Source organism: Lagopus leucura, unplaced genomic scaffold, assembly GCF_019238085.1.
Source record: "Lagopus leucura isolate 7727_CA_CO unplaced genomic scaffold, USGS_WTPT01 Super-Scaffold_100001, whole genome shotgun sequence".
In the NCBI taxonomy this organism is placed as follows: Eukaryota; Metazoa; Chordata; class Aves; order Galliformes; family Phasianidae; genus Lagopus; species Lagopus leucura.
The window spans coordinates 43,508,793-43,530,264 of record NW_024962262.1 but is presented as its reverse complement, the minus strand read 5'-3'; the positions used below and the strand labels follow the sequence as shown (position 1 = coordinate 43,530,264).

Below are 21,472 nucleotides of genomic sequence, written 5' to 3'. Positions count from 1 at the left end.
TCACAGGTTGTTTCCCCAGGCCAAGACTGTGAGCTGTGCTCTTTCTTAGACATTTTTAGGGAACTGAGTTGGGAGAAGATTTTTTTTTAGGGAACTGAGTTGGGGGAATTTGCATAGAAAAACAGAAAAAAACTCATAGGAGAACTGGAAACAGCTGCAAAAGAAAGCAACTACAATCCACATTAGGGTGTTTTTCTCTGAACCTTCTTCCAGTATCTCAACCTGTAAATTACATTATTGCATGTAGTCCTTTGGGAAAAAGGCTGAGTGTGACCATCTAAAATGTTCTGTCCTTTAATTACCCCTAGCTCCTGAATATGAGCCAAATTTAAGCAGTGATTTTCAAAGGGAAGTTGAAGCCACGCTTTTTGCTACCTCAAGTGAGTGCGATTCCCAGCACTTTGCATTATCCTAACAGAGCCCTGTGCTGAAGGATTAGCACTGAAGCATGTAACCTTATTTCATGTCAGGGTGATGCACTTCAGATGTAGCCTCATGTTTTCCTTCAAGTGAACAACAACAGACTTGCTCAGGACCACCTAATTATATAGACTAAGCAAAAGATGTGCAGGATGGTTTCTCCCATCTGTTGATTAGTGAAATACAGTTTCTGATTAGGTCGTTGTACCCCATGAACATGGTAAATATGGCCAGGCACATCAGCCTAAGAATGCCCCAAGGAGCTGTTACCAAATATTTCATATTCTGCTCATTACTGCTGTTTATTTACTGCCTTCAGAATAAAAATAAGGAAATCTGCTGGTGACATAAAGGAGGAGAATCAGGAAAACTAACAGGATTTATTCAGCAATTATATTTCCTAGAAAGCAAATGTAAAAAGTCATGTATCATTTTTATTGGCTGCAAGTCTAAAATCACAGTGGTTATAGTTTTCATTATTTCTTTGGCTTGCAACTATCAGTTAGGCAGCAAACCTTCTCCCAGCTCAGTTCCCTCACCCACCCTTGAGCCTAAAAGCATTCTGCTGCACTTTGTAGTGTAAATGCACTTCCCATAAGTGTTTCCCAGTTTGTCTTAATCTCTCTGTACCTGTCAAACGCAAAGACAAAAGAAAACCCAAAACTCAATGTACAACCTTGATCAAGAATCACCAGAAATCCCATTGTGCATTTGTGTAAAGGTGGCAGTACCAAAAAAAATTGGTGTTTTACAAAGGAAGTGTTGTTCTGCATGTGCATTCTTGCTATCCTATCCAGACTTCCTGTTATTCCCCAAAGTGCAAGCAATCATTCTTAATTTTCAACAAGGATATCTCTAAGCAGAGGGAATACCTTCAGGGACTTTAAGTTGTAGTCATTTCACAACATTAGACATGTCCCCAAAGTAGCAGTGGAAGAACAAAAGAGAGATAAAAAGGAAGACTCTGAACAAAGGGAATAAATAAATGCTGTAATTAAATAAATAAGAGGCTCTACGTACTGAGACTGGCACTAAATATTTGAGTATACTTGCATATAAAACATCCACAGCCAAATTATACCTCTGAGCTATGTCAGCCTCTGTCACTTTTTGTTTTGCCTACACAGTACAAGTATTACCAAACTATATCAAAACAGTTCAGTGTGTTGTTTCTATAACTGGCCAGCATAGGTAGCACAATGAAAAGTGCAAGAAAAGCAGCCTTCAACATTTGTGAGGTAGCCTATCCATAAGAAAAGCTTCTTCTGAAAATCCACACAGTAGAGGTGGCTCACACCCTGAAGCTCAGGAATGTATGCTTCATCCAGACTATGAGAAGCCTTCCTGCCTGGATCCTGGTTGCACTGACTGCAACTGCTCCTTCTTCTGAGATTGCTACTAAATTCTTGAGCTGAGTGATGCTTTGTGGCAGTGTTTTGCTTCTGTTGCACCCCATGTGGAAAGTTTGCTTTGCTAATCTCTAAATTACCCCCTCCCTTTAATCTCATTAGCTGTTCCCTTATTGTCTCAGCACACAGCTGATCTGTCTCTGCCTTCCTTGTTCCTTGTGCTGTAATGATGCCCCTTTTCAACCACTGCTTCAAAGCAGTGTTTCTGCTCACCTTCTGCTCCACGGGGCTGGAATTGAGGTGGTGACTGATGTCAGCTTTGTGTTTTCTTTGTGTGACCTCTCCCCACAGCTACCTGGCCCTGTATGCGTACAAGCCCCAGAAGAATGACGAGCTGGAGCTCCGCAAGGGCGAGATGTACCGGGTCATTGAGAAGTGCCAGGATGGCTGGTTCAAGGGGACATCTCTGAGGAGCGGCATGTCTGGGGTCTTCCCAGGGAACTATGTGACACCTGTTTCCAGGTGAGGACTGCCAGCCAGGGTGGAGGTGCCTGAGATAGGGTAGGAAGGATTCTGGGTATGGAGGATGCCAAAAACAAGGTGGCTCTGCTTTTAAATCACATTCCCCATACCTGAAATTTTCTAGTCAATTACAGACTTGGGTAACATGACATGCTGGTGCAGTGTCAGTTATCCACACTCTCAGAAGACTTAACTAGTTGCGTTAGGTGACAGCATTTATAATCCCCAACTTTACAAAGTCTGATGTTCCCAGCTTTTATTGTTGCATAGAAGGGAAAGACTCTTTAGCAGGGTCTGCTATGACAGCCAATTTGCTACTTACTTTGCATTATATTGTAACTACTGGTCGTGTACCAGGACTAAACAAAGCAAGGAATATTTGTGGCTTGTTTTGTAGTAGCTCCTCACCTAGATTTTGTTTTTCTGAAATCAGAAATATTGGATCATTTAGAACAAGACTAATGTTTGAACCATTAGCGTTCAGGAGTGATAGAAGAGTCCAGCAAATTGTTTCATTTTAACTACCCTTATCTGTTGCATGGGATGAGAAAAGGAAAGAATAGCATGTATGGGGAGGAAAGCCATTTGTCAGAGTTTGGTATTGGAAAAGAACAAATCAGAGTGTTTCTGATCCATCCCCTGCTCTGAAATAGTCAGAAAGCTGAGGAGAAAATTCACAAGCATCCCCAACTGCTTTAGCACATGTGCTCCTTGCAGACAAGTGCTGCCATGTGTGTGCCCATCTCTCCTTTAGAGCAACTCTGGGTTTGCAAATTGAGCTCATCTCTTCTCACGTGCTGTCAGTGCATCCTCCCATAGGCACACAATCCCCCCATCTTTTGTTTCTCTGCAGAGGAAGGCACTCTGCCTTTCAGAGAGTGTTGATCTTCAAAAATTGGTCCAGGTTTCTTCCATCTTCAGTTTAAATGAAGTCTAAAGTCTGTAATATGTGGTCTGGGCAAGAACAAAATAAAGAGCAGATGAGAAGATGATGACTAAGCCTGTTGACAGTCCTAATACTGCATTTTAGCTTAAAAAGAAAAAAAAAAAAAAAAAAAAAAAGCATTACTTCATGGGATCTTCACTACTCATCAACCTAAATGTATTTACCTGATTTTATAGAGGCCCTCAACAGCTTTCACTTCTTGCCTCTTCAGTTCTTAATTAGTAAAGCGATTTGTGCTGAAGTGTTGTTGATCTGAATCAGCAAGACTTTATTAAATGCAGCATGTCACAGCTAGAGCAAGACACAAAAGTGCTGAAGGGCAAAAGTCCTTTCCACAAAGCCCAAAAGCAGCTTTATGATTACATTTATGATCCTGTGCACTAATTAAGTTTCTGTGTAAATCACTGTCAGTGAGAACAGCAAGAAAAATCTGCTAGCAACAGAATACCTTATTTGCTGCGCTTTAAACTTGCTTTGTTCCTTTTCATTTTGACAGTAAAGCAGAGAGTTAGATTCGTACATGGTTTTCTGCCACTCCTTACAAAACCCAAGAAAAAGAAGTTGACCACGAATTTAATAACAGTGAACTAGATTTACAAGCTGTCAGAGCACATGTGAGGAAAGGATGGTGAGAAAGGGGCGAGCCTCTCCAGGTAGACTGAAAGACATATTTTGACATATCCAACCTCCACCCAGGAATACTGCAGTCACAAATGAAGTTTTTGTACCTGTTGGTGAACATTTGCCTGAAGGCAGCCCTCAGTGCACTACTAGGTGTCCTTTTCTGGCAAACCCAATCTAGCACAAATGGCCAAGCCAGTTCCAGCTGATCCTTACTCCTATTCTGCCAGCTTTTCAAGGCAGATGACAGTCAAAATTTCCGTCTGGTGGGATTCCTAACCTCTTCCTACCTGAAGGCTGATGAAAAAAGTTTGAAGAAAAAAAATCAGAGGAATTACATTTAGCAAAATGTAATCCAAGGAAACCCTGTCTAGATTTCATGGTGTTCAAAAGCACCAACACCATGGTGTTTTTCCTTCTTTGTTTTTCTTTTTTAAGAGAAGGGGCAGAGGAGACAGCTGTTTTCTAAACCTTCTAACCTTATCTTCCACCCTGTCCTTTGGCCTCTCTATCAGAATTTCGCTCTTCATCCCTCCACTGTCTTCTTGGGGTTGCTTCTCCAGTTTACCTTATCCTCTGAATTGCACCTGATTGTTCAGCATACTCCCTCTTCCTGCCTCTCCCACACAACTGCTTGGGACCCCAGTAGTTTTTCCAATCCCACCCCCATATGTTGGTCTTTTACCCTGTCTGTTATATCCTCCTCCTTTGCTCACACTCTACAATGTCTTATGTCCATTTCCTCCATAATTTGTTCTGCATCATATCCCCTTTTCTGCTCTTTGCTGGTGGAGGCCCTTGGCACATGGAGCAGCCAAGTAGAAGAGGACAGCACAGAACTCGGTTTCGTAGTGTCTCCTGCTGGGAAATTACTGAGAAACCTGAGTAAGAAACTCAGCAAGCGCTGCTGAGCAGCAAGTGACTTTGTCCATTGCTGTCCTCCTGCCCTGGTCGGAGAGTTTCTAGCTCAGTGGTAAGAGGAATGAGAAGTGATTTAGACTGAACTCACTGCATGGCCTCATTCCTCCCTGCTGAGGTCTTCATGGTCATTCAGACAAGAGAAAAGTTATACATGCAGCTTAAGATAGCAGGAAAAGAGGGGCCAATTATTGTTGAATTTCCTTCCCAGTAAGGGTAGCTGCAGTCTCTTGCCTTTTCTATTTTCTTAGTGAGTCTAAGCTAGGGCTGATTGCACAGGTAAAGCTCAGGAGGCAAACCAAAGCTCACAGGTAAAGCAAAGGAGCTCAGGCAAGCCCACCCCTGCCAAGCCTGCTGCTTTTCAGTCCCCTTCAAAAGCCACACGCCAATTTGCTGCTTTCCATCTTGTTTTCCATCTGTGAGGCTCTAAGCAGGTTCGACCCTAAGGAAGATCTCCAAGTCTGTTTTAATTATTGCTCCATTATTGCCTGTAAAATAGCTTCTGGCCCATAAAACAACATTTGGGAGATACTAATTTCTTCTGAATTTAGATTTGCATTCTCAGTAGAAATTATATAGACAGAAGCATAGCCTAAGAAAAAAGCTGGCTGGAAAAATTATCTTTTCTGTTTTCATCCCACTCGTCTTCACATGGGATGAGGGGGTAAAAATGTCCTCCGGTGTACTTATTGTGTCCCATAAAGATACAAATAAAGCTCAGTTTAATACTCGAGGGAGTACTGCGTTGAGTTACTGGGGCTGCCCATCAGCATGGTGCCCAGCTGTCAAGGTCTCCGTCTCCACACAGGGTGCCAGTGGGAGCCGGGCAGCCCAGGGCCAGCGCAGCCGGGGGAGTTCAGGCCCCGAAGGGAGCCCCAGGATCCATCCACCCTGTTGGGGCCGTGCACGCCGCTGCTGCCACGGCTGTCAGGCCAGCCGTTCCCATCACAACTCCTCAGACGCATCCCCAGCTACAGGCGGCCTCTCCACAGCTGAACAACTGCCTGAGGTACTCGGCACAGCAGCCCACCAACCAGACCCGCAGCGCCATGCAGATGGGTACGTACGTGTTCCTGCAGGAGCCTCCACAGCCTCCCCAGGCTGCCCATCCCCGCAGCTTGCTTTCACCAGTTCCAGCACAGCTCCGCATGGAATAGACTGTGCTTTATTTGCTTGTAATATTTATAGGCTTCTATTGATCTCTGGGAACCGCGTTGTGTTTATCAGATTGTTCTGTTGCTACAGCTGAAATAGATTATGGTGTTTACAAATATTTATTCAGTTTATCTGAGCGAAAGCAAGCACCCCGCATACTAAGATTAGCAGTCCCAAGTCCGGTTGGCACGCTGACGGAGAAATACTGCCCGTATCACAGAGCAAGGAACGCACATCTTAAAATGAAGAAGCATTTCATTGGGCTGCAGGGATGAAAGGTATTTATTAGGCAGAAGGGGACCCGGTGTTAGTGATAGAGCGAGAGATCTGAAAAATACTGCCACCTTTTTGGAACAAGAATAAGAGCTTCTCACGCCAGGGGGGCTCTGTTCTTTCTGGGTTTCCTTTTTGATGTATGGCACAATTTTCTGGAGCACAATTTATTCCCTCTTCCCTGATGTTAAGCAGCTCTGATGTTGAATAAAGTAAAAGTAAATCCTGCGGTGGAACTTCACAGAAAAATTTAAAACATTTTGTTTCTGATATTTTATAGGGATGTGAGCCACAGTGTTTACAAAGGCAGATCAGCAAAGGCTGTGAGACTGAGGTCTTTGATACAAAATGAAGCAAACCCAAATGAGCAATATAGTGTAGTGTAAGTCATGGATTCGTACTGTTTGAAGCCAGAAGGGACCACTGTGACCATCCAGTCTTACTTCCTGCACAGTCCAGGCCAAAGACAAGACAGTGTAATCAAATACATGTGAATTTGAATCTGGAACAGAGCAAGCTCCTTCTGCTCAGCAAACATCAGCAGGACTTTACATTGCAGCCACGTCACACGGGGGGATATTCTATTTATTCTCTTTTTTTGTGGTTTAGAGGGCTGCTGCTTTCCCCTCAAGACACTATGAAAAGCTCTTCTGCTCCTGCAGTGCAAAGGCAAAAATGTCCCTTCTTGCACAGGGCTTGCAGGGTGCTAAGGGAGAGCATCTCTGGTAGATCAGCTTCTGGGAGCTTCCCTGTGCCTCCTGTGCCCATGCAGACAGGCAGGTGGTCTCCCCTGAAGTATTTTTCTTCATAACGTATGTTCTGACTGATATTCAGTGGACCACGGGCCCTCAAGAAGGTCTCTGAAGTCCTGCAGGATGAGGTAATGCACATTCCCTTTTTGAGAAGCCTTCCAGGAGAAGCAAGCTGGCACAGTATTCAAATCACGTTTTCTGTTGGCTTGCAATATGTATGAGTAACAAATCAATTTTGCACAAGGCCACTAATGTAGGAATACACCCAAAATGAAATATGAGTGGTGTAGAACAAAAATAGCCTTCAGTGAGCATTGCTAATTAATAGCATGTTTGATGCAGCACTGTCCAGATCCAGAGATCCCAGAGCAAAGGCATACATTGTAACAGTAAGAAGATGAAATTACAGAAAAAACAAATGTGAGACCCTTGCTCACAGTTGATTTTTCTCAGGCCTTTTATTTTGCTGGTTTACTTGCTTTCTCATTCCTTTGTGTTTATAAACACTGAGGACTATATGAAAGAATTAATGTACCTAATATAATTATCAAATTAGTCTTCCACATCCAGATAAATGCTGTGAAATTCCATTGCGGTGCTTTTTCTTCAGATTTAGGAAAGCCATTCCTCTCAGCAGCCAGTTCAAAACCTTGACCCTGCAAGCTTAACCATCTCAGAAAATTAGATTTCTAGCATCTGAGATTGCTCATTACACAAGCTTCAAACAGGAAAATCAGGAGATAATCGGTTCTAGATAACCAGTGGTACTCTGGCTCTCCAGAAATGGATTGCACTTTTCAGTAGGTGTTCTTGGTAATCCAGGGAAAAAGGAATTGGGAACTAATAATAAGAACAGCCTTGAAGGATCTCTAATAACAACTTTTATTGCCTTTCTCATGCTACATCTAAAATCACTGCAAGATTAAGACCAGTTAATGATAGTTTTGTTGGTTTTCTATGAACAACATTAACAGAAAGAAATGTCTAGGGTCAGAGTTCCTGCAGGGGAGAAACATACGAACTTCAGAGGTGCTAATCTGATGATTTCTTGCCCATTAGGTTCAGCATTATATGGCATAAAGCTGAAGGATTAAATTTCCTCCCAACCACATGAGTACGCAGCTGGTAGTCAGTGTGACAAATGACACTCCCTGTCATTTTAATCCTGGTAATGGGTGCTGTTGCTAACTATAGAAACAAAAAAATAGTGGTTTGAGTTGTTCTAGCATTGTGGCTTAGTTATAGACCGAGTGAACTCCAGTAGCTGCCTTTGGTACCGTATTAAAATGTATCCTCCAGATGAATTAAGGAATCCACAGATCAGTGCAGTTGTCTTGGTAAAAGAAATTTGGCTTGTTGACATAAAGTTTTTTGTTGGGAATGGTAGTTTGGACTTCATCCAGAAAGCTGCAACGAAAACAAGGAGGGAAGCAAAGTGAGTGCCCAGTGACTAGACTGTGTGCTTTCTCATTTTAGATAGATACCCTGACCAGCAGAAGAGGCCACTGTTGAGAGGATCAATAGGTTGTGCTCAGAAAAGTGTTCAAATGATCAGATGTTGCACTGGTGCAGAACTGAATCAGATTATGAAACCTTGAAATGTGAGATGGGTGTTTGCCAGCCAGTTCTACTACTGAATCGTTTAAATGGGGAAATGTCTGAGTGTGTACTCAGCTTCTTCTCTGTACCTACCTGAAGTGTAAGTAGATTACACCTAAGCAGTCAACCAGTGTGGAAGTCAAAGGAAGCATCATTGTGGGAAAGGACCTGGAGCTTTGTCACATTTCTGAAACTTGGGATGTGCAACAGACTCACAAATCCCTGGAGTGGTGACCTCAGCAGTGAGTCGTGGTCACTATTAAACAGCTGAGCACCAGTTCAGGTTCCTAATGGTGTGCTCATAAGGGCAAGCTAGACTAAAAGGCACTGCACAGTCTCTGAGGGACCTCGCTGGCAGAGATGAGGCTGATCTCAGAAAGTCTCCTGTGGATTCCTCTTTAGTTTATCTTGCACAGCTCAGTGTTGTGCTGCTGATCATTTTGTTAAAGCTGAAACAAGAGACCTTCATTTGTAATTGCCTTCTGCAAGGTCATCGTGGATCATGCGGGCTAACTCTTTAGGCTCCATGCTTTAATGCCCCCTAGCATTTCAGGGAGTTAACAGCAGCATTAGGAGGGTGTCTTGCCAGTTTGGAAAACAGCTCAGATGAAGTGTGATTATGTATTTAAAAAAATCAGTTTGACTTACGAGTTATTTCTGAGTGTGGGGATACATAGCAAGACTAGCCCTCTGGCAGCAGTAGGGAGGAATCACCAGTAGTGAGGGTCACCATTTTGGTGACCACAGACAGGCCTTTTGCAGCTGCGAAAGGGATTTCTAGGATTTTGCCAAAAAAACGTTCAGGCTCAGGTATCCTCAGTGCAGGCTAAGCGCTGTAGGTCTCCATCAGCCCCCAGCATCCTTTTAGCAGAGAGTCTGGCAGCACGGTGGGGACCTAACCATGCTCTGACCTCCCTTCACAGCTCACCCCCCGGTGCCAGCGCCGGAGCGTCCCACCGCCACAGTCTCACCGCTGCGGACGCCCAGCTCACCCTCCCGCCTGCCGGCCACCACCATCCGGCCTCACTCCGCCATCTCCCCACAGCACAGCCACCAGCCACCCACGCCGGGGGCCCGGCCCCTCATCCCCCTCACGTCTGCCGCAGCTGCCATCACACCGCCCAACGTCAGCGCAGCCCACCTCAATGGTGAGGCGGGCAGCGGACCTCTGGGTGGCCCTGCAAGCCCCAGCACTGCTGGCAAGGCCGAAGAGAGGAAAAACGAGAAGGTAAAGGCTGCTGTTGCGGGCAGAAGTGGGTTTTAATCACCTGCTGTGCCACGGGTTATTTCCATGCTTTGTCCTTTCCCCACCCCTCCCTGATACTGCTCTTATGTTGCCCTCTGGGATGAGAAGCGAGCGGAGCTGCTCTCCTACTGAATTTGGCTGTTCTGATAACCAGCATCCAGTTCTCACAGGTTTGTGAAAGATACTGTAACAGGCTCTCAGGTCTCAAGAAGAGATGGCCAAGTCACAAGCAATCTGCCAAGCAACATGGCAGAAATTACAGCAGGTGATAGAGACCGGCTAAAGCTGCCTGCAGAAATGTGTGAGCAATCTGAGCTGTTTTACTACTTTGCAAATATCCGGGTTTCTTGCATAAAATGTCATTGCTGTGGAACAGAAGAGCAGGGAGAAAGGCATCAGAAGTGTCTCACTGCAGCATGTAGTAGGCCAGCCCTGCAGGAGCCAGCCCTGGCAGCCATGCTTCTGTCCCTGGTGCACCTGGATGAGCAGAGCCAGCATGTAAAGCTGCTCTCAGTGCTCTGCCTTTTGGGTTTATGCTTTCACCAAATGTTTTCCTTGGGTTAACAGCTTCCATTCATCTGATGGGAGTTATCTCCATGCTATCTAGCAGAACCCACTGATGAAATGGCCTGTTGGAATCATACTCTTGGTTTATACTGCTGAATATACTGTTGAAGAGCCTCTGATGCTTGCTTTTTCTTTGGGAATATATACCTTCTTGTATGTCCCCCATGTTTTTCCATAGTGATGGGCACATATAGGGTAGACATTTACTCAGAGAACATGGTAAACTGAGATTGCAGATCTCTCATGTGGTCACAGTCACAGACTGCTCCTAGTTTCTCGATGAGAAATACAAGTCTTAAAATTGCTTCTGTAATCCTGTCCTGAATTGTCTCTGATTGTCTTTTGGTGAAAGAAGAAAGGTGTAAACTGCTACCCTAGACACGAAATTTAGATATTTGCTTTTGAAGAATGAATTCCAAGTATTCATTGAGGGCTCCATGGTGAGTGAGCAACACAATACTTGCTTCTTCTGCAAGCTAGAGAGACTGCGTAGCATTTAGCCATGGTGGTAGTTTGCATGTTGCTTCAGAGCTTTGTGTAGTAGCATATTAAATACTTCCTAAAACTAGCATGTAATTACGTAGGTCCATGTGGAACACACCAAAATTTCCTAGGTAAATTTATGTTGAGGTTCTACATAAGATTCTGGTTATCCATTCCCAAATGGTTACACCTTTAAGCACTGGCACAGGCTGCCCAGGGAGGGGGTGGAGTCACCATCCTGGAGGCGTTCAAGAACCATGTGGATGTGGCACTGAGGGATGTGCTTGCTGGGCATGGTGGGGATGGCCTGGAAGTTGAACTAGATGATCTCAGAAGTCTTTTCCGTCCTTAATGATTGTAGGATTCTATACTGAATTTGAATGCAGGGAAGGAAAGTTAATGATATTTGTGCTCCACAGATAAAGAGGAGAAGCAAATAATATACTGCAGCAACACTGAGCATTGCTAAAGATCAGTACAGTACCTGGGAAGTACTGGAGAAAAGTGATGTTAAATCTGCCGTCTCTGACTGTATAGAGTGGTACAGAACTGTGTTCAACTGTGCTGAGCAATGTGTTCCTGAATCTCCTCCGTGTCATTTCACTTTCATTTAAGGAAGGTCTGAACTAACAATGCTCCCTTTCCCTTTATAAATAGTACATGATGTTTGGCCTATTAAACTGTGCTCCTACTCTCTGCATAATTCAAATCAAACCCAAATATCTCATTGAAGCTGTTGAGAGCTTGGATAGGGCCAGACTAAAAGCCGTGCTGCTATTCAAAAAGGAATCTGGAAATCAGAACTGTAGCCATATCTGGAACCACACTCAATATTTCCAAAGTGGAGGCTGGTTGGGCAAGTTTGGGGTAAACAGGGAGTAGCCATGACACTCAGAAGGAATATCATAGAGAGAGGTAATATATGTTATTGCTACACCTCTTGGGAAGAAAAACAGACAAGGTTGAGAGGTGAAAAACAGATGCAGGGACATAACTAGCAAACTGCCAGATAAGGAAAGACTGGAAGCAATTTGTCTGAGTTTAGTTTCATTATAATAATCAGTCAAGTACTTCAAGATGAAAGGAAAAGAGGGGATGTTAGAAAGAGGAGTTATAATAAGGTCTTCAGCTCCACTGAACACGGGGTGGAAGAAATGCACAGGTAATTATCTCCTGAGAAAATGAGATTAGCAAGCGGTGTCTGAGGTAAATTGCAACGTGCCATAAAATCGGTATTGTTGTTGGATTCAGTGGTTTTGGGGATCCAGTCATTTTTTGAATTTTAATCCCGACTTCTCTCTTTGCAGTTTCTTTTATAGGATTTTATGGAGAGTGAGGGCTGAGCAATCAGAGGCAGAATGGCTCTTTTGAGAAACATCCTCCTGTTGTTAACTGAGTTTTTCATTTACACACAGATTTTCAGTGCGAGTTTACTGTAGTACAGAGGGAGTTCACGTAGTACGAAGGAAGAAGTGCATATTCTGGGATGGCCATGCTGAGAATCCACTGGATGTCATGGTTCTGTTGTAGAAGATGTCTTCTGTGAGGACTGTGAGATAGTTTTTTGCATTTGTCACTCTAGCACTGTCAAAGATATTGATCCTTGAGAAGTTTTCTTCAGATGACAAGCTTAGAAAGGTTAGCTGATTCCTTGAGGCCAGGCTGAGAGAGTGGGAAAATGTAGCTTAAGATACGATCTTCTACTGATTTATGTTTTATGAGTTCCTGCCTAGATTCTGTGTGGTGTTACCAAATATGACATCAAGGGGCAGCTGTTTATGGAGTCTGTATATGCTACTTGGGTAGCTTGTTCCAGAACAGGATTGCTTTTATCTTGGGAAAATCCCTGAGTGTACTGCTGAGATACTCGCTGCTAATGCTTTCCTCTGTGCAAATATTTTATATACCAGTGATATTTCACCAGTTCCTGTTGGTGTGCAGCAGTCAGATGCAGCACATTTCAGGATTTCTCTAAAATCAGGGTTCTGTAACTCCAATTTTTGCTCTTCTTTCCTTGTTATCTAAAGACAAGTGACAGAAGCAATCCCAAGAATTATGGTTTTCAGTTCAGTAGAATGTTTTGCTTGCTCATCTTCTACTGAAAAAAAAAAAAAAAAAAAAATCCTTACTTCTATTTTTTGATGATTCTTTTTTTTCCAGTTCAGCTTATACTTTGAAAGTCTTCATCTGAAGTTTCAAACTTGCAGATAAAAGTTGGCACCTGCATTCAGATTTATAACAGTGTCTGACTGTCATTCTTGTGCTGACTTAAATGGGAGATAAATAAGAGGCAAACCATGGCCTTCACGCCAGTCTGCACTTGTCAGTGTGCACTTATCCCAGGAGGATGCTGGAACCAGCCTCCTGCCCTGTTAGAGAGCAGTTTCAAAGCTGCTGGTGGTAACTGAGGTAAGACTGAGCAATAGGTAGTGCTTAAGTCCGCTATGCAACCATGCTGTAAAATCAAAGCTGTTTCAGGGCTTTATGGACTCAGTACAAAGCAACAGGAAAGGCAGCTCATGCAGAGGTAGAGCAGACACCACAGGAAAAAACAAGCAGGGACTGAATACAGGCATGGGAGCATGGCAAAAGTCAGGGAGGTAACATGCTCAGGGCAGCACAGGAGAGAGAAGGGCATTCGCAGAGGTGGGGAGATGCAGCCAGGCAGTGGAGAAGGTATGCCAGTACAATCCTCTATGACAAGGGCATGAAAGAGGTAGAAAAGAATGAAAATGGGGAACGGGGCTGTTTGCTCTAGGGCTGTGGGTGGTGTCAGGAGCCCACTGATCTCCAGCTTTGTCATTTGCTCATAATATCTGCTCGTGTAACTGTCTGAAACTCAGAGAAATACCATTCAAATTCCTGAATTTTCTGAACATCCAAAAGCAAGGGATGGAGATCCCAGCTGTGGAATGGAAGCAAAGCCCCATATTTGGGAGGCTTTTTAAAATTGAGAGTCCTGCTTTTGCAGTCACGACAAGCACTGTGCAAGTTCAGCCTATGGCTGGGAGCTTGTAATTACAGCATGACTACTGCTCTGACCTCAGCCAATTTTTGCTGTAATGGTTTCTGCGGTACATAATCTGAGCTGATACTTAATACCTCAGATAAAACCACTTGTTTGAATGAATTAATGCATTTCTCATTAAATGTGCTCCTCATTACGTTAATCAAATCAAGCAAATGATGCTGGGTGGTTAGACCACTGTAATTAAACTTTCTTTAAAATCCACTCATTTGGCTTTTGATGAGGATTTTGATTAAGCTCTTCCAAAATGTCTGGCCTGGTATCTGTTTGAGAGGGAAATAAGATCTTGCTCTAGTGAGCAAGTTATTAATTCATCACTGTGCCACACCAACTCCTTAACTGTTTTACCTAGCTAGAGTATAAAGAAATGTTTGAAAATTGGCAATGTAAAATTAAATGTTTCTTATAACTATGCTGAGATAAAAAATCTATTTGCAGTTTTAAAACTAGTAACTTTGTTCCTGGAATATAAAGAGGGGCTGGATAAGCAAGTCACAACAAACTGGAAGGCACATTGCACTGCTGTTGACTGATGTTATGACAGCAAGAAACCCATCTTCAGAAAAATGACTGAATGCACAACGAGAGTTTTGCATGCAAAGACCGAACCAGTCAACATCTGTCCTCTCACTGGTGTCACTCACATTCTCAAATATTGGTTCTGCTCAAAATAGCTGCAATCCAGTCAGCTTGGCCTGATCCTGATGTAAGGAATACATTATGAAGCAATACAAGCCAAGGCTTCCACTTTTCTAAGCTTTCTTCCCCATCAGAAATAGGCTGACTTCATCCAGACTGCTTATCAAGAACAGTCCTGGTACATGGCATGGCACACACCCTGCCCCTATGCTGTCCTGGGAGAAAGCCAGACCCACAGAGATTAGTGGTTGTGGACCAGAGTTTGATCCTAAACCCTGGCCTTGTTTTATGTGCCAGTGTGGACATGAGTGGAGAGAATTCCCTCCCTGCTGCTCCTCCTTTCTGCCAGTGCTTTCCTCTGCCTTCCCTGGTTTGCAGCCTTGAGCCCACTCTTAGTAGCCCACCCTGACTTTACATAGTGCTGCAAACTAGTTCAGAGGCCCTTTGAAATTTTGGTTTTGTAAACTCTGAGATGCTCTTCAGCTTTGCTTCACATTAAAGCTGTGTGGCTAAGCTGTCCGTTGGTAAAACTGAAAGTGCCTGAAGGAAGTGATTCTACATGGTAGTGCACCTTCAGTTTTCATTTACTGTTAGTGTCTGTATTGTGACTTCTTCTCATATTAACGTGTCCCTGAGTGAGGAGTTTGTTATCACTTCTCATCTATGAGAGAAATTGAATTCCTTATCCGGAAAATGGAAGATCAGTCTCAGAAGTAGAGTGCTGAACACTTGCAAGGACTGTGTGGATAGAAAATGACATGACAAAAATAGTGGTCACCCTGGGACGAATAAAGGCAGCTAGGGACAGAGTTGATGGAAGTAGATTTTTCAAATACAAAGTCAATATGGCTGACCCTGAAGTTTTGAAAGAGAAATTCCATCTTCCTCGTAGATATGAAATCATTTAATATTTTTCACTTTGTAGCCACTTCACCTAAGAGAACCCCTTAAGTTGTACGAATATGAAATGGAATAACAGCCAAGTGACTAAATGAAGGCAGAGTGGGACATGAAAATGAACAAATTGCACAGGAGCAGGGGAGTCTGGTTTGAATTTCTACAGTAAATATATCAAAATGTAGCAAGCATCAGGAGGAAGCAGCATTGAAATAACGATGTAAAAATTTTCATGGAAATGGCAAAGAATAAGTTCTGTGAAGCCAATTAGCTTGGGTAGTTGGTAAGACATCTGAGTTGATCCTGGCCACCACCACCACCATTTCACTGATCATTTTCAGAATCACATTTGACTTTTCTGTTGCATGTGTGTTCCAGTTCATTCTTCAGGAGGAGTTCTTTAATCTGGGATATTCGAGCCCATTTCTCTGAAGGCTTGTGCGCAGAATACATACTGTTAATCCATTTCCTTTCAACAAAGGAGAGGGGGCTGCATTCATCACCAATGCAGTGCTGCTTCCCATGCTCCAGAACGCAGATTTTGGCTCTGTGACCAGCAAGTGATTCACCAGAAACTTGGCCAGAGAGTGGAAATCTCTTTTTCTGGTCATGTGAATTCAGGCCACAGAGTTCTGCTCTAAGGCAGGAGAGCTCGTGCTTAACATCTCTCCAGCACCTTCTCCTTCATCATTAGAGTTCAATTTGAAAGGACAAAAGCCTGGCAACTCACTGATAAATATTTTAAGGCTGGCAGATAACCCAGCCAAAAGCACGAGTCTCAGCTGTCAAAACATAGGAAACTTCTGCTTTACAATAAAACAGATTTCTGTTATTTCTGACTGGCTAGGATTCTTTTGCTTAGATCAAGGGCAATAAGCCATTGATCAAAATTTCTTTTTCTTCTTCGCATTTTTGATGTTAGGAAATGCTTTCAAACTCCCCACAGATATTTCAAGTGCTGGCTTTGCTGCCAAGCAGGCTCTGAGAGCTCTTCCTCTTCTCTCCCCTCTCTCCCCCCTGCTTATCTTCCTTGTAGCACTGTCGCAGGATTTCTGAAGTGGCTGCAGTGGATTTCTCTTACACTGTTTCGAGTGGCTCTGTGCTGTACTCCGCAGCCATAAGGAGAAGGAGATCCAGGGGAGGCGAGGATGGAGAGTGCTTTTGTGTCAAGAGGAAATTCACTTTATCTCCTAAATGGAAGCGAAGCTGCTTGCATGCCAAGATGCAGCGTTGTGCTGGCACTTGGAGAAGCCTAAATTTACAACACATAAGACCTATAGGTTTTTACTAAATCCTTAGCTCTGTTGGAAGGAAGTAGGGATGAGAAAAGGAAGAGCATGTAAGGGAGCGCTGGAGACAGAAGGCTGCAGGCATGTGCATGTGTCTGCATGCGAGCATCGTGGTGCTGGCATTTCTCTGGCATTCCCATGCCAGCAGAGGAAATGGCACAGTCCTGGCTCTCTGGATCTGGCCATGCTTGGGTTAGCCAGGTGAAATTTAAGCCCTTTAAGTAGTGGTTCTGATGAAAGACATTGATATATTCTGGCTGCTAAGGCACTGTCAGGGCCATCCAGTAAGAAGGTAGAGGTAGCCCTGCTCCCCCACCCTCCATTTGTCCCCTTTTAATTTCCTTCTCTCTGCCTCGAGCTACAGCACCCTGCAGGTGGGCTCTTGAGCATCCCTCACCCCCTCCTAATGTCAATTCCCACACACAGGTTAAAAAACAGAGTGCAAATGCTGTGCCTGACACCACCCCATCGCTCCCAATGAGGATAAAACAGTTCCAGCAGAAAGCCACGCTAAAAAGTTGGATGCCTTGAACACGGTGCAAGTCTGCAAGCACTTCTGTAGACCATCAGGTCCCATTTTCTTTCCACAGTTGTTTTTCAACTATGAATTTACAAGCCAGCAAGTCTTAAACTGCCAAGAGGTAACAGATTGTTCACTGAAATACAGATATCTCGAGCACTAATACAGTTGTTTTACGGGTACAGGGTTTGAACTTTGCTGTGAAAACTGACCATAATCAGCTTTTCAGTGTCTGTGTCCGTCTTTTTTGTCACAGAGGTACTTGTATTTTTCTTTGCTTTGCTCTATAGCTACCCAGTAGGTAGGTTAAAATACATAGAATCAACGCAGAAATACTTCAACCAACTCTGTTAGAATAATTACATAAATAAATGAAATTGCTGTTTCTGACCAACATCAGCACTATAGAAACAGCGCTTTGTAGCAGACAGCAGATACCTGCAGCATGTTTCTGTTTTTATCATGTAACTTGAGGGCATAACCAAGTTGTAGCGGAGGGGTATTTTTCTTATTTTCTGTATTTTTGTTTATTTTCCATTGAGCAGTAGCAGCAGAAAGATTCGCCAGTCCTTAACTTTTAGTTTGCCAAGTGGTAAAGCCATTTTAAAGTCAATCTGCTGGGTTTTTTTTTTTTTTTTTGTTGATGCTTGTTGTGTTTTTTTTTTCTGGCCTGAATGTCTCATGCATCAAGTAATTCCCTTCAGACCAAGTCAGGATGTAGAGCTAGTGCTTGTCCCTGATGGTCTACAGAAAATACTGTTATTATGCCCTCCAGAGAAAAATTGTCCTCAGGAATTCAGAAATCCACCATGCAGAAGTTGTTTTTCAGACACTTGATCTGCAGGCTGCCTGTAATCAGTGAATATTGGGTGTAAAGTGGTCAATTGTTTATAAAAAATAATTATAAAGGCAGAACTCATAGTTTTATGTTTTGTATGTATTTTATTTGATTGATGCTCTCCGGTATATGTCTTTAAGTTAAGACTACAGAAGCTGAAATATTAATTCACCTCAGACTGTACTCAGAACGCGAGCAGCAGACCAGCATTGGGCTTCATCACCAGATGCCCCAGGGAGAGAAGTAATTTAATATGGGTCCACGGCCAACTTATTTTACAGTAAAGTAAATTTTCTGTACTGTGTTTTTTAATCCCTGTTCACAATCAGTTCAGAACTGGCATATTTAAAAATGGAACTCGCTGGCTTTTTTGATGACTTCAGAGATCTCTATTCCCTCCCGTACCACATTATGTTATTCTTCATATTATAAATTTTGAGACAGGAGGGGGTGAGGTCAGGCAGACAGAGCCTATCAACAGGACTGTGCCTGCTGTGGGAAGGGAAACTCATAACCCAGGCTTTGATCAGGACATAAAAGACAAAACTGATTTTCCAACTTCTTAATTTTTTTCTGGACAGGTTTTATGTCTAATCCAGATACTTCTGCTTGGCAGGTTTAGATGCAGTTTCTCTTCTTCTAGCCTAACTGAGCTCAGTTCCTACCCTTGGTTCACACGTACTGTTCTCTAGGTCTCTGAGAGGTCTACTTTCTGCTCTCTCCTGGACAGTCTGCAGCTTGCTGGGGTCTGGAAGAGTAGTGCTACAGAGTGGAGTTCAGCTGAGACTTTGTTAGCAGTGACTAGAATCCAGTAAGAACTTTCCATAGCTTACACATAAAATGCTTATTAATGTGTATCCAGGAGCCATTTGCCTTTTTCAGAGCAATTTCTTGAGTCTTTTTCGTGATCCACTGAAACTCCCACATCCCTTTCAGCAGAGCTGCTGATTTACTGGTCAGTGCTTGTTTTGCATCTGTGCATTTGATTTACCCCTCTAGGCGGTCCAGACATCATGTTTGTCTTTTCAGATTTCACCATGATGTTTTAAAACTATTTCTCCATTTTAGGAAAATTGTTCTGAATTCCTCTCGTTTGTTCCCTCAACTGCTTGCAGACTTAACTCAGTGCCTACTGCAGGTTTTAGAAGTGCAGCTCTGGCTCATTTACCACGTAATTAACAAAAAGATTGAACAGCACTGGGCCTAAGACAAGCCTTGTTGGCATCCGTTTGAAATGTTCTCCCATTTGACAGCAATTCATTACCTGGAACACACCGCAAAGCAACTGACAGCAGCTGGTTGTCTGTCTGCAGTTTGACTTCTTGTACATATGCTGCTGAGTAGAAAAAGAGAGCACGAGCCTGGAAGGGATCCCTCAAACACACACATTGCTGTCCTAGCAGGAGGAAGCAGAAAGGACAAACCCATAGAGGATACTCATCATATTGTCTGCCCAGCTGTAGGAAGACTGTCAGATACATCAATAGTAATCATAAGTACAGGGGCTTGACTAGAACTCATGATTGCTTTAACTAATGGGCTACTAATTCTCTTATCCTTACAGGCAGAGATGTTGCAATCAGTTGTGGTCAAACTGAGGACAGGATGATTCTAAATCAATGTTTACCCACATTGTTTTGCTAAAATGAAAATAAGAAAGGCTGTCACTCTTTAGGCAACATCATTTGATCAATCACTATGGTCAAGGGAAATCTTCTAGCACTTACGTTTGATTTGTGTAAAGGGTTTTCCAGCTTCATCTGTGAGACAGACTATTATGACAAAGCTGTCATTTCTGCTCCAGCTCAGCCGTGATTTTATCTTTAGATAGTTTCTGTCATTTTCAGGTATGAGGTACATGTCACCAGTGCCTTCACAGAGGCTTTTTAAACTTCTGTTTTAAAATTGCCCAATTTTTGCTGGTAGTTGGCAGGATCCACCTTCGATTTCAGGTCACACTGTCCTCTATCAGGCAACTGGTTGTTAGAGCAAAGAGGAATGTGCTGTGTGCCTGTTACTGTTGCTGGTTATTTGTGCACTGGTCACATGTAAGAACACCGAGCAGACGTCATTGCCTCATTGCCTAGCAGTTTAACTCAATTGTATTTAATTACATGGTCATACTTGTAGGTCATGTGTCGTGGAAGAAGAACTAGGTAAAACAGACAAAGGAAAGGATAGGATGGATGGTAGAATGGAACAGAATGAACTTAGCACAAAAAGAGAAAAAGGCCATCAAGCTACGGACTCCCCTTTCCTACTTGCATCCTGGTTGTTCTGTTTGGTTTACAGCAGTCTGAGGTTTTTTCATTGATGGTCCTTCTTGCTCTGATCTTTAATTTAAGAAAAGAGAATGTTGTTCTTCCTAAGTCCTGACTTTGGCATAAGGCTATTACTTTTTTTTTTTTTTTTTTTTAGCAAATTGTCTTTGATAGTTCCATTTTTATTTTTAAGTAGCAAAAAGACTAAAAACTGGGAAGAAAGGTGAAGCCTGATTGTTGCCGAAGAGAGGATGCTGCTGTAACAAGTTCTGCCTGGTATTAAGCAGCTTCTAGCAAGCTTTTTGCTATCACAGAGCTTTAGTATTAATTACAACCCAAGTGTTGTGACATTTGGAAAGCTACAATGCCTTGGTTGCTTCATCAAAGAAATTGTCGTTTACATGCCTGGGCATCCTTCTGACATTGACAGCCACTTTTTAATCCTTCAAAAGGATTCTAGGTTTCTGTCTTCATTTTTTAAAGGGCATTCACTTAAAGGATGTTCATGAGGGCAGGAGGAAGCAGAGGCAAGTGCACTAAGAATAGTGCTTTTGGATGCTCCAGTTTGATGCTGTGGGAGCTGCCAAAACTGGAGGGCAAATTTTAAAGAGAGAAATGTTCGTGTTCACGGCTTTGATTGTGTCCAAAACCCCTTCTGCAATGTCAGATCACCTGGGAGCCATCAGGGCCCTCTCCTTCCTATCTCTCACCCAAGCACTGCAAAGCCTAGCACTAATTCTCAGAAATCACAGAATCACAGAATCACCCGGGTTGGAAGGGACCCCAAGGATCATGTAGTTCCAACCCCCCTGCCTAGCAGGGCCACCAAACATACACATTTAGATCAGGTTGCCCAGGACCCCGTCCAACCTGGCCTTGAACACGTCCAAGGACGGGGCATCCACAACCTCCCTGGGCAGCCCGTTCCAGGGCCTAACCACTCTCCTAGTAAAGAACTTCCCCCTAACATCCAACCCAAATCTTCCCTCCTTCAACTTGGATCCATTTCCCCTAGTCCTGCTATTGTCAGCCCTTTTGAAGAGTTTACTCCCCTCCTGGGTGTAGGTTCCCTTCAGGTATTGATAGGCTGCAATGAGGTCACCCCGCAGCCTTCTCTTCTCCAGGCTGAAATACATTGCCCAATCAATA

The 21,472-nt window shown here is 43.3% G+C and overlaps 1 protein-coding gene across 1 annotated transcript in view; it reads left to right on the top strand.

Annotated features, from left to right (window-relative positions):
• The window catches only part of SH3RF3 (SH3 domain containing ring finger 3), a gene marked incomplete at its 5' end in the record, with an annotated part of 235,066 nt that overhangs the window by 192,644 nt on the left and 20,950 nt on the right, over positions 1 to 21,472 (top strand). Inside the window, 3 exons of the mRNA XM_042866782.1 lie at positions 2,121 to 2,291; positions 5,585 to 5,835; positions 9,479 to 9,783. Of these exons, the coding sequence (XP_042722716.1) occupies positions 2,121 to 2,291; positions 5,585 to 5,835; positions 9,479 to 9,783 (727 nt within the window). The remainder of the gene's footprint in view (positions 1 to 2,120; positions 2,292 to 5,584; positions 5,836 to 9,478; positions 9,784 to 21,472) is intronic.